Below are 12,863 nucleotides of genomic sequence, written 5' to 3'. Positions count from 1 at the left end.
ATGATTTTTTCCTAATTTCCCAGCAGTTGTTTTTTTTTTGTTTTTTTTTTTTTTTTTATAATTGACAATGCAATTTGCTGCATGTGTGCTTTCTGCTTCCAGACAAGGGTGCCAGGATGGAATGCACCCATCTCGCCATGATTTCAAGCAGTTGAGAAAAGAATGAGTTGTGACTAATTTCCAATTAATTTGCAGTGGTTACAGGGGAGCCAAACAATTGCACCTACTAATTAAAATGTAAAAGATTCCAGAGTGTCATCTTCAGGTGTCTGCGGAATAGACAATTTCCATTCCAGTTCAAGGCGGGATCTTGAACAAGCTGGAGTCTGACAGCTCTATTAATTTAAAGGCTCCCTGATACCTATTAGTAAAAAACATGAAAAAAATACCATTAATCATTTATTGTAATTTTGCAGCTCTGTCATTTTCTTACTATGTTAAAAATTATGATGACACCATAATGTTCTCTAGTCTACCTGGATGGCAGGGAAACAGATTCCACGACTTCAGAAAGACACCAGAGTACATTATTAGAGCTTAATTAATGCCAAACTGATTAGATTGGATTGCATTTTGCACAATAATATTTTAAAGAAATTTTTAAACTGTCATGTAAAATCCTACTCCAAACGTTATGTTTACAATTAGACTAATTTATTATTGCCCTTCATTTTTATACATGAGTATTTAAATATTTTCCCATCAACTAGAATAGTTCTTTTTTGCTAGAATCTCAATTCCTAATCACTGGTTTCATTACTTCTATATTTTAAAAAATGTTTTCAATTGTGAAAAAAGGATGAGCGGTATTTTTGTTGGCCATAAATATGTTAGACACCCCAAGCCTCATGGGGACAGAGTTTGCTATAACATCAAAGGGCAAATGTTTGTTCTAAGAAATATAACTGAAACATTGCACCCATAATTATAACTAAGGCATAGTAACCCTAAGTTTGCCCCAGATATATTTCATACCTTGCCAGACTCCTCTCCAAAGGGATCGCCATTCTGTCCTTATACTTTGGCCTGGCTCACTTCCTCTTCCTTCAGTTATCACACACCTGAGCCCTGCTCCCATTTTCCCAACAACAAGTCCTTTAGCTACATATCCCCAAGAGGTAGTGTCATCTTTTGTTAGCCTCCCTACATTCCACTTGCTCCAAGTAACAAAATGGCTAATTTTAGGTTTGATTCAGCCTATAAACTAATGTCCCCTATGCATATTTTTCATGGTAAAATTGATTAGAACCCTCAAAAGTTCCTGTATCCTGAATTCCAAGTGCTAGTATGTGAGGACTTTGGTAAACTGAAGAGAATCTGGAGGAGGGCAACCAGACTGATGCCCTGGAAGTCATCCATATGAGGGTCCATTAATGGACCTAGGGACATTTAGCCTGGAAGAGCTAAGTCTTGGGAGAGCAGTGCTAGCTGCCATTAAGTTTTTTCTAGGCTGTTCTGTGGAGAAAGGATTCAATTTGTCTTCTTTGGCTCCATATGGCCTGGAAACATGATGACACATCCCTGGGCCTCTCTGACAGCCTGATTTCCCCTCCAGTTGGGATGAGGGAGATGGAATGCTGAGCAGGACCTAAACACTCTTTCCACCACTGTCTCCCTTGATTTCATATCTGTATAATGGTACCCGCCTTTGGCATAAGCATTAGATGATATCCCTGATACCATTTGAGTTCCTTAAAGTTAAGCAATGACAAATGACCTTGCCTCCAGAGACCATAAGTGCTCTGTCTTCCAACCCTGTCAGAGAAAAGGGTCTTTTGGTTCTCAGACTACAGCAAATTCCATTTACATAGTGCATTCCTTGTCTTAATGCTTAGCATCTAGGCCAGATGCTTTGTACATGGTAGGTGCTTAATTAGTGCTTTTTGGATTGGATTGGATCTTCAGGGTCCTTCACACTGGATACAACAGGAATAATAAGTGTTATTTTAAAGGTAAGAAAACAGAACCAGAGAAATTATGCAACTTGCTCTTGGTCAAACAGTGAATGTGAGTATAGCCCAGCTCTTTCCTCACTCCAGGTTCAGGACTCTTTCCACTATATCAGACTACCTTTCAGACAAGATATTCAGGTTAATAGAGAGTTACCATGTGATTGCCAATTATACAAGAATGGAAGTATAATAAAATTTACTTGGCACTGAAAATGTAATAATCATGATTTAATATTTAATACTTGGTCTTTGAGGATTCAGAAGGCACTTCTGAATTAAATGGTGCCTCAGGGTTTTCAGGAGGAATAGTAATTACTATTCCATTTTAGATGTGATACATTGCAGGTTATTTGAGATTTCTCATTGACAAAATGTCAAACCAACTTTGGATAGATGACAATACAATGATTTGGCCACAGGCAAGAGATTACTAAAATAAATGTCTGAATCCATTTATAGGTTTAGAGAATGTTGAAGGCATATTACATATCATCTCATCCTATTCCTTCATTTTACAGATGAGGAAACTGAGATCCAGAAACAAAAGAAATATATTACCCAGGGTCACACAGGTACTGAGTGCTAGAGCTGGGATTTGAACCCAGATACTTCTGATAAAGTACATCTTCACCTCTATATGAGATGTTACTAGAAGGACCTATACATTATCTAAGCATTCAGAGTTTAGTAGACTTCGTAACTAATTTCCATTCAGGATGACTTAGGCATTAGGTACAAAGAAACAGACCTCCTATCTACAGCTTAAAAGCATGTCCACACAAAATTGTGTCATCTGTCATACTCAAATCAATTCAATGTCCTTTGGAAAGCCATCTCTCCATTCTTCAAGACTGCGCCTTATTTAACTGTCTGCGTCTTCCTTTGGCAAGTGAACATCTCAAGTTCCTTTTGGAAGACTGGAAAAAATCCTTTTGAAGACTTATCTCAGTATGATGTTAGATAAAAGATTTTAACATTAAACTTAGAAGTTGCAACTGACATGTCAGTTCCAGAAAATAAGGCCTAGAATGTGAAAGGAACTGGCAAAGGGACTTGGGCAAATTTTGTGCTGCATTTCCCAGCTTCTTGGCAGTCCTCAGCTGACAAAGTTTAGCATGCACTTTCTACTTAGAGCCATATGGCTCTGCTCCATACCTGGGACCAAAATGGCTCCCAGCATCCTTTAGTTGAGAAGACCAGTCTATTCTAAAGCCAAGATGGGCAATTTCAGTGATTGGCAACTGCTCTGAGGAATGGTACCCAAGTAAAAATTACCTTTTTCTATTGGGTTAGATGTTGGAGATGAATGCATATGATTACAAAGATAAAATCTTAAATTATAAATAAGCAAAGAAAGTACAGCTCAATGAGTTTCCATGAACCTGTCCATAAAGGGTCAATTCCATCCTATGTGATAATGTTTTGTTTGTCCTGTCACAAGTCACCAAGAGATTAAATGATGAAAGTGGATTTGCATGATGCCAACCCAAAGCAGTTTGGTCTATTACCAAAATTGAGAATGTTCGTACATATTCTAATTCAGGATTTTCACAGATTGAATTCTGCATAACAGTACCTTATACAGAAAAGGGAAGCCATATTTTAATTACTTTGATTCTCATTAATCTCTTTTGACCTGTTAGACATTGACCCACTAGCATGATTTTAATTTGAAATTTGCTGCTTCCACTATAGACCTTACATTTCTGGGTTTAATTATTCAGTACTTGACTGTAATTACATGGACATCTGATATTCATGGAGTCTTTTCCATCCCAAAGATTCGGGGGAAAAAAAACAGTTATATTCCACCAATCAAATACAGCTAGCTCTGGGGTTAAATAGAATTTAAACAGTTTAGCAGCATCCACTGGTGTTACTTAGCAGTTTAGATAAATGAAAAATACTTTATTCATCTTAGACTGCCCAGAAGGCTCACCCAGAAATTTTAGGTAGGACTAATTTTAAAAAAACAAAAACTATTTAAGGTTGTCCAAGTCAGGACTAGTTCAGCTTAAAGTTTGCCACTTACTCGACAGTTAATAAATTATTTTCCATTGAGAAGTTGAAATGAATTTAAATGAAATTAATTAAAGTGCCTAATTCTTAATTTTGCTCAGCTGATGACTGTAAAGATCCAAAGAATGTTCTTCAAGCCTTAAATCTAGACCTGTGCCTTATCTCAGTAAATCCCTACAAAGACTGCAAGAGCTGAGACACAGAAGAGGTAAATGGTTGTGGGGTTCAAATCTCCCTAACAGAAGTCGTGTCTTGGGCCCAGGGAAGGAGCTGAAAGTACTGTGCTAGAGGCTTTCCAGAACACTAGAGAACTTTCCAGAATTGGGGATATGCAAAAATGAACCCAATGTACCAGTACTAGCTCCAGTTGATTGGCTGAGGAACTGAGTATGCCAGGGACACAGTTATTCCATTTCCAAAGGTTAACTGAGGCACCTACACTTCTGGCCCATCATCTCAAAGCTCATGCTCCTCAATGCTGAGGTACCCATGGCTAGAAGTAGCTGGGGGTATTGTCATCCTCCCACAGTGCCCAGCATCACACACACACACACACACACACACACCAGTATAGTCTAAGCAAGAAGTGTTCCTTTCTTGCCTTCTCATACTCTTTTGATTGGTCACAGAAGATGCAGAACATCAGAACAGATACAAAGTAGTGGGGTGCCAAACACCCAAAAGGCAAAAGTCTGACAGTGTTCGTGATGACCCCGTGGGGGGGTGTCACAGGGAGAGCAGGCCTAAATGCTGGTCACTGGAATCACTCTACATACACTCTAATACAACAACATGCATTTTCATGTTCATCTCTATGTATTCAAATACATGAATAGGAAAAAAGGAAGCCAAATTGCAAGTGATTGCTCATGGAGCTCTATATTCCTGTTATTCGTTATAAGCAAATGCAATAGGTGTGTCTATTAACTTTAAAAGTAGCCTTGCTACTCCACACACATTTTGTTGCTACTAATATTCTTTATTGTTCTAGGTGGAGTCACTGTGTATATTGGTCTTTGGATTGTGCTTCCTTCTCTCCATGTCACTAGATATAGAATCAAATAGACCTGTCTTCAGATCCAGGCTCAGGCACTTGGAGCTTGGTGATCATGGGCAAGTTACTGAACCTGTGTTTGCCTCACTTTCCTCAACTCTGAAATGGGCATAATAAAGTACCTCCCAGGATTGTTATGTGATTATATTAGTAAAATGTTTTGCAAACCTTAAAACACCATATTAATACTGGCTAACATTATCATCATCATCATCATTATTATATCATATACATTTTATTACATGTGATTTATATTGAAGGACAGAATGTCAGAAAGCTCAGGGGGAGAAGAAATGCAAACCCAGAAAATTATTGAAATGCAAATAGATTTAAAAGGAATTCAGGTGCTCACTTCGGCAGCACATGTATTAAAAGGAATTCAAACAGAAGCAAAATATCGAGAATATACACCAAAGAAAGAATATTAGAATTATTAGACTTTCTAAAAATTATTAAAAATAAATAATCTGTCTGAAACAGTATGGGATTATCCCAGAAATGTATTATAAAATGAGAGAATGAAATAAATATTGAGAACATTCAAAGATGCTAAGAGAAGTGAGTCCCAAACTCAATATATCCAGACATATCATTTTCAGGCTTTAAGTATATACTAAAAAAGATATGATCTTAAGAACAGAACAGTAGAGATGAAAAGTGTCACGCATTAAAAAACACCAAATTTCAAACTTGTTACACAAAAAATGGAATGACAGAAGATTTTGAAATACAATATAGCAGAAGGCAAGAGACATAGGCTTTCATCCCAAAAGTCACATGTCCATCAAAGCTAAGCATTGTTTTGGAAGACAACAAATGAGACCAATGTGAATAATTCATTTTTAAACCCTTGTTTGCCTAAGTTTTCTCAACTGTAAAATAAGGTGAATAATTAGGATCAAATTAGATGATAATTGCAAAGTGCTTAGAACAATGCCAGGTACATGGCAAGCACCATCTGAATGTTGTTATTGCTGTTATGCCCTATGTAATTGCTTTAAAAAATAACCAAGGGGTGGCTAGGTGGCGCAGTGGATAAAGCACCGGCCTTGGATTCAGGAGTTCCTGAGTTCAAATCCGGCCTCAGACACTTAACACTTACTAGTTGTGTGACCCTGGGCAAGTCACTCAACCCCATTGCCCCGTAAAAAAACAAACAAAACAAAACAAAACAAAAAAATAACCAAAAGGAGCAGCTAGGTTGTGCAGTGGATAAAGCACTGGCCCTGGATTCAGGAGGACCTGAGTTTAAATCTGACCTCAAACACTTGACACTTACTAGTTGTGTGACCCCAGGCAAGTCACTTAACCCTCATTGCCCTGCAAAAAAACAAAAACAACCCAATAATTTAGGGGCAGCTAGGTGGCTCAGTGGATAAAGCACTGGCCCTGGATTCAGGAGTACCTGAGTTCAAATCTGGCCTCAGACACTTGACACTTACTAGCTGTGTGAACCCGGACAAGTCACTTAACCCTCATTGCCCCACAACAACAACAACAACAAATACCAAAATCAAAAACAAAAAATAAGCAAATAATGGGCACAGTAGCATCTTATAAAAGCAGCTGGGTAGCTCAGTACATAGTGCACTGACACTGGAGTCAGCAAGGTCTGAGTTCAAATCTCGCCTCAGACACATACTACCTGTGTGACCCTGGGCAAGTCACTTAACCTCGGTTTGCCTTAAGCTACTGATAAAGGAAATGGTCACCCATTCCATTAGCTTTACCAAAAAAACCCCATGCCCAGTACTGGCATACTTTCGTCCACAGGGTCACAAAAACTCCAATGCAACAAAAACAAGTGTATTTATAGACTGAAAGAAATGAGCCAATGGAGAGGAAGAGATTGAAGATGTTTGAGATAAATGGGACAATTGATGGAGCCAGCTCATAGAGAAATCAGATAGGGATACGCTCAAGGGTACAGGTGTAAGTCCACAAGTGGGATTGAGCCCCTACTTCCTACAGAGGAATTGTGAAGTATTACTACAGAAGGTGAAGCTCACAGAAAGGATGATTCAAAGAGTCAGTAAAACCACATCCAACCCAAAGGAAAATGGAGATGGATGTCAGAAGAAAACAGTGGAGCACCAATGAATGACCAGCACCTGCCATTTGGTCTATGAAGTCAAGAGAAACTGACTTAAATATCCCCTTATTGAGTGAACTCTGACTATGCTGCAGTCTTCACTCCCCTTCTCCATGTCCCATGGCACGATCAGAAATCCTTGGTCACCAATCCACTGAGAGCTGTGTGGTCAATAGAGCAATTCAACTAGGGAGAGTACATGGGCCATCTGCATTCCCTGTACTGTAATGCTAATGGTCTGTTAAGAGTGAAGTCCTGACACATGCTGCCAGTTCCTCTTCAGCTTTCTCGTATTGAGTGAAGGTTCTAAGATAGACAGGCTTTTCTTTTGTGCTGTGACATTAGACAGGGAGTGTAGACACTGGTGCCACTGACAGTTGTTGGCTATCTGGCCATAAGCATGCCGGCCCCATCTCTGAGACTCTATTTGTACAGGGTGGGCCAAAAGTAACAAATATTTCATAACTTTTCTTTTTGTGGGTTTTTGAAATGTATAATATCATAGCATCATATACAATATGTATAGAAAATTAATTTATATCGTGTGAAAAATCAAATAATGTACATGTTGAAAAATAACAAAAAATATTTTTCAAAAAGTTAGTAAAACATCAACCTCTTCATGACTTTTAGCCCGCCCTATACGCCATTAAAATGGAACGCTAGGGTTAGAGTGACTGCTAGGTGTCTATCTACCAAAGCTGAAGTCTGTGGTTCTCATCATCACTCTCAAAGAGTATTTATTAAGTGTCTTTATTCAATCCCTTTCTTAAATATTTAGTACAATGTCTAACACATAGAAGGCATTCAAGAAATGGTAGTTGTGTCTTTGACACAGTCCAATTTATCATAGAAAGATATAAATATGGAAATACATATGTATATGTGAGAGGGACAGGGAGAGGGACAAGGAGAGGGACAAGGAGAGGGAGCAGAGAGAGAAAGAGAGAGAGAGAGAACTATCTCAAAATTAAAGGGGCTGCCTCAAAGAGTGGGTTGTTCTTCACTAGAGATTTTCAGTCAGAGCCTAGATGACCACTTGGGTATGTATCTTGGAGAGGGATTTTTTTTTACAAGCACACAGTTGAATCGATGACCCTTGACGTCCCTTCACACTCCACTGAATGTGATTCAGGATCATATGTAATGTATTTTAATAGTCTGGACTGGACTGGACTGGAAACAGAAAGACAAAAATAAAAAAGCTCTTGTCCTCAATGAGCTTACATTCTACTAAGGGAAGTTTCTATGATATTCACAGTAAAGTTTCCAAGTTATTTACAAAACTAGTTTATTGATCTAGTAGTTTCCAAAACAGATACAGAATGTCCTACTTTCCTAGATCACCTGAAGACAAAAAAAAAGTAGAATGGAATTTCTGAGAGTGCAGGGAATATTTCTTTTAGTATAACTTTGTTTCTCCAGCATCTGGCACAGTGCCTTGCACAATTAGACATTTAGCAAAAATGACGGGGTTAGATTAAGAGAGACCATTTTCCCATTCTCTCAACAGCAAAAACAACAACCATAACAACTCCCCATGTCTGTATCAATCAGTTGATAAAAGCATATTCATTAAGCACTGCCATATAGCTGCTACTCTGCTGGGTACTAGAGATAAAAAACAAGTAACAATCAAACAATTCCTGCTCACCATCAGCTTCTCTTTTACTTTTCACCAGGTGATCTAGGTAAGAAAGGCATATGACATCTGTTTTAAATAGAAAGTAGATTACATCTTGGGAAATAATGAGTGCATAGATAGATAGATAGATAGATAGATAGATAGATAGATAGATAGATAGATAGATAGATAGATAGATAGATAGATAGATAGATAGATAGATAGATAGATAGATAGAGATAGATAGGTAGATAGATAGATAGATAGATAGATAGATAGATAGATAGATAGATAGATAGATAGATAGATAGAAAGATAGAGAGATATGAACACACCTATATATAATTGTTGCTTAATAAATGTTTATTGTCTGACATGTAAGTAGATTGTAATGAAATACAAATGTTTTAGAAAACACCTGTCTGAGGTGATACCTGGGAAACTCGCCTGAGCCCCTCCCACATACCCTCCTCATGCCCTTCATGCATGCAGGAGAGAGGAGGTGGAAGGGTCCTATTTTGCAAGCTAGCTTGCCCAACATTATATTTTGAGGTAACCCGAGACTCAGATCATTAAGGGCAGGAGACACCAGTCAGCACTCACTTTTTTGTAACCAGGATTACCAAAGTAATCCTTGACTGCATCTAGAATGACTTTAGATTCCTTTAGAGCTCAGCAAAGGTGCTCATTCTTTTAAGGTGTCTCCTACAATCATGCCCCACCCCCACCCCCACCCCGCGCACCCATCCACCCTCAACCCCGGGCCCTACCGATTTTAATGATCCCATCCATGTGACACACATCTTTTTGTTTCATTGCTATTAGTGAATGACAAGTGAAGGAGATTCATTTTCACTTGGAAATGTCAGCTATGCACTTTAAGAGATATATTTTTTGCCGTTTTTAATGAGATGGTGTTTCTTTTTGAAAGAAATACTCATCTCTGATGTGGGGAGTGTGCAGGTGACAACTGATATTTAATAAGGGATGGCTCTTGTATCAGGCGCAGCTCGCTAAAGAAAATGTCTCCGATTGCTTTTGAAAAACTCTTGGCGTCACTAGCCCAAAGGCAAGACGTGACCTTTTTATTACATAATGAGAATCATTTATTATCTTACAATGTATCTTAAAGCCACAGACAAAATGCCACTCTGATAATTGCTTTCAATTAGCTGTGAGCATAGCCGAGATTCATAAAATGTCTTCTCTAATTTAGGCTGGAATTGGAGAAAATTGCCGACATAATCTACTCTGAGGTTGTCTCATCTAAGGTGATTCGTCGTTCTATATCAAAGAAAGAGAAGCAGGGAGCTTTCAAACAGTTTATAGAGGGTTAGGAAACAGGATTTTCCATATTTGATTCTATTCTATTGATCAACAAATTACAAAGCTAGTTCATCAGTTTTGACCTTTTCTCCACGTTGGCTTTTGACTTTGTCTTCCAATGATTGTTTTGAAAATGAAGTGAGGTAAATGAAGAGAAATCCTGGACTTAGGATCAGGGGGGTAAAGCAACAACAACCACAAACCCAGGCCTGGGTGGATCCCCGGGCCAGGTGAGTACCCAATAGGCTTTCAGACCTCTCCCAGGCGCCGGTGACATTGGAGCATCCCTTCCTACCTGGGCATCTCGCTCGGGTGTGCTTAGATGAAGCGCTGACCGGCCAAACCATGGAAGCTGCCCAGTGCTTTTCTGAGCTCTGCTCCATGTGGTTACAGAAAGCATAATGTTTAAAATATGAACTCGGTTAATTTTATCGTTTTCTTTAAAGTATCCTGTGTAATAAAGTGTGTTTTAATGCATTCTCATATCTTTTCTTTAAAGAAGGTCAGGGCAGTGAGGAGAGTGATGGGGTGGGGGTGGGGGAAGTTGATGTAATAATAGCGACTGCAGAGCTACGGCTATTTGTGGTCATTCAGCCGCTCATGAAATATTTGTAACCTTAGCAGAGTTTCAGGAAAAAAAAAACTGATTGAATCTCTCGCTGACTCTTTCTTTATGGACATTTATATGCATTTTCCCCAGATAAAAATTACCCACAAGAACCAAGCACCGATGCTTATGGGCCCCCCGCCGAAAACTGGGTTCTTCTGCTCCATCGTCCGGAGGACACGGAACCGCAGCAAGGAGTGAGCCCAGCTGCTTGGGTCTTCGCCACCAAACAGGCGCTCTCCAGCTTGCGAACGAACACTCGCTCTGGAGAGCTTCGACCCGTTTCTGTCGTCTGTATATGCCGCCAACTCTTGGAATTGGTTCTGCAGTGTCTGTGCCTGAGCTCATGTACATTTCTGCTATTAGAACATTTCTTGTCCCAGTTTTAGAGGCATTTTGCATGAAGAAAGCAGATGTTACCATAAAGTGATACTGCATATATCTGTGGCATGCATTCCCATGGATTTTTATGTCTCTCTCCCCACCCTAACCCTGCCCCCCTTCTTCAACCCCTGCTTACTAACTTGTGGGAGTAGGCTGTTGTGAAACATGAAAAGGGAACTGCAAAGAGAAACGAAAACTCTCCATCTGATCCCCTTTGTGAACAAGCCCATATCAGTAAGACCAGGCTGAGGATGCTAACCTTGGCTGGCTAGAGGCTTAAGGAGATGATGGATGTAAAGTGCTTTGTAGACCTTCAATGTGACCCATAATTATCATGATTAGTATTATGATTAGTATTGTTATCTTCTCTTTGGGAACCAAATATCAGATCAATGGTCTTTGACCTTGACTTTTAAGGGGCCTTTAAAATCACAGGTTTCATTAAAGTGATCTGTCCTGTCTCACTGCTGGTCTTGTGCTTCCACTCTTCTTCCAAGCTTAACTCTGTTGTGTGTGATTGAAAAAGGGGAATGGATTGTCTAGTAAATCTAGCAGAAGGCATAGACTTCTAGGAAAATGGAAAGCCAAGTTCTTTCTTCCAGAAATAAATGAAAACATTTGACTCTGACCTAAATTTGGCACCTGAGACAACCCCTAAATCTCCATTTCTCTGAACCCCTGTGAGAGCACCTCATAATTGCTTATGGAACCAATAACCAAGTGAACTTTTTAAACCATGTGCCTAAGCAACTGCATTTCCCACCAAAGATTTAGTGAGAGAGGCCTGAGAGTAATGGGTTAATGCATAATTAATCAGGCACTGGGGAGCCAATCCACTCCAGGAAATTTACAATTTTTTGAATTCCTTTAGTGATGGCTGAAATAACACTAGAAAAGGGTAAAATGTCCATTAATTATAATTAAAATGCTTACCTTTGATAGACAGAGGTCCAAAATATAGCCCCAGTTCCAGGAGGGCCTTCTTGGCCTCCTTGTTATTCATAAATTTGCATCTGAGAAACATCCCAGAGGTGGTCTCAGACCCTTCTCTTTAATGAAGGCACCTCCACTTGTTTCAAATGTCAAGGTGATAGGAGTGTGAATCATGCTTGTCCTTGGTTCTTGCCTCTGGGAGATTTCTTAGAACCATTTATACCTGATGGCATAGAGCTTTGCATGGTATGTCTAAACCCTGTTGTGACCTGAGGCATGTCCTAGGATGGTACCCATACCCATGTGGCATCAAACTAAGGACACAAAGTGAATGTTTGCGTGAGCAACCAAGCTACTGCTTGTCATATTGACCCCCATTTCATCATCAAATATTTTGTGTCTTCAAACATGTCACAAGGGGGAGGGGGGAAATGTTTGAAATGCATGATTTGTTCTCTCAATCTCTCTCTCTCTCTCTCTCTCTCAATCTCTCTCTCTCTCTCTCTCTCTCTCTCTCTCTCTGCATTAAAGTGCTAATGATTTATCAGTGCTATTTTGTATTGATTCAATTCATCTTTGAATAACAAAGAGCATTTAGTCATTTGGTTGAACTCCATCGTGTGCATGGATTTATGGATTCCCAATGACATCGCTTTCATCTTTGTGCTTTGGTTGGAGGCCTAACTCAGCTGAGTGCTACTGGACCCTGGACCTAAGCCACACCCGTCTCTTAGGTTGACCTGCTGGAGAAGATCCTGTACCCACGCCCCTTCTCTCAGTACCCTAGAACTCTCAAAGTCAAATGATAATAAACAAAATGTCTTCATGGGTTCTTGAAAGAGAATGTTGTTGTGGTTGTGGTTGTTTAAAAA

General features: G+C 39.4%; 1 protein-coding gene across 6 annotated transcripts in view; it reads left to right on the top strand.

The window, feature by feature from the left end:
- The window catches only part of DGKB (diacylglycerol kinase beta), a 692,138-nt gene extending 679,597 nt beyond the window's left edge, over positions 1 to 12,541 (top strand). For all 6 annotated transcript variants that reach the window (XM_043968094.1, XM_043968091.1, XM_043968093.1 and 3 more), the window contains one exon: positions 10,768 to 12,541. In XM_043968094.1, the coding sequence (XP_043824029.1) occupies positions 10,768 to 10,875 (108 nt within the window). In that variant the 3' untranslated portion in view covers positions 10,876 to 12,541. The remainder of the gene's footprint in view (positions 1 to 10,767) is intronic.
- The last annotated feature ends 322 nt before the right edge of the window (positions 12,542 to 12,863 follow it).

This window comes from Dromiciops gliroides, chromosome 5, assembly GCF_019393635.1.
Source record: "Dromiciops gliroides isolate mDroGli1 chromosome 5, mDroGli1.pri, whole genome shotgun sequence".
Taxonomy (NCBI): Eukaryota; Metazoa; Chordata; class Mammalia; order Microbiotheria; family Microbiotheriidae; genus Dromiciops; species Dromiciops gliroides.
This window is presented reverse-complemented; position numbering and strand designations above follow the sequence as displayed.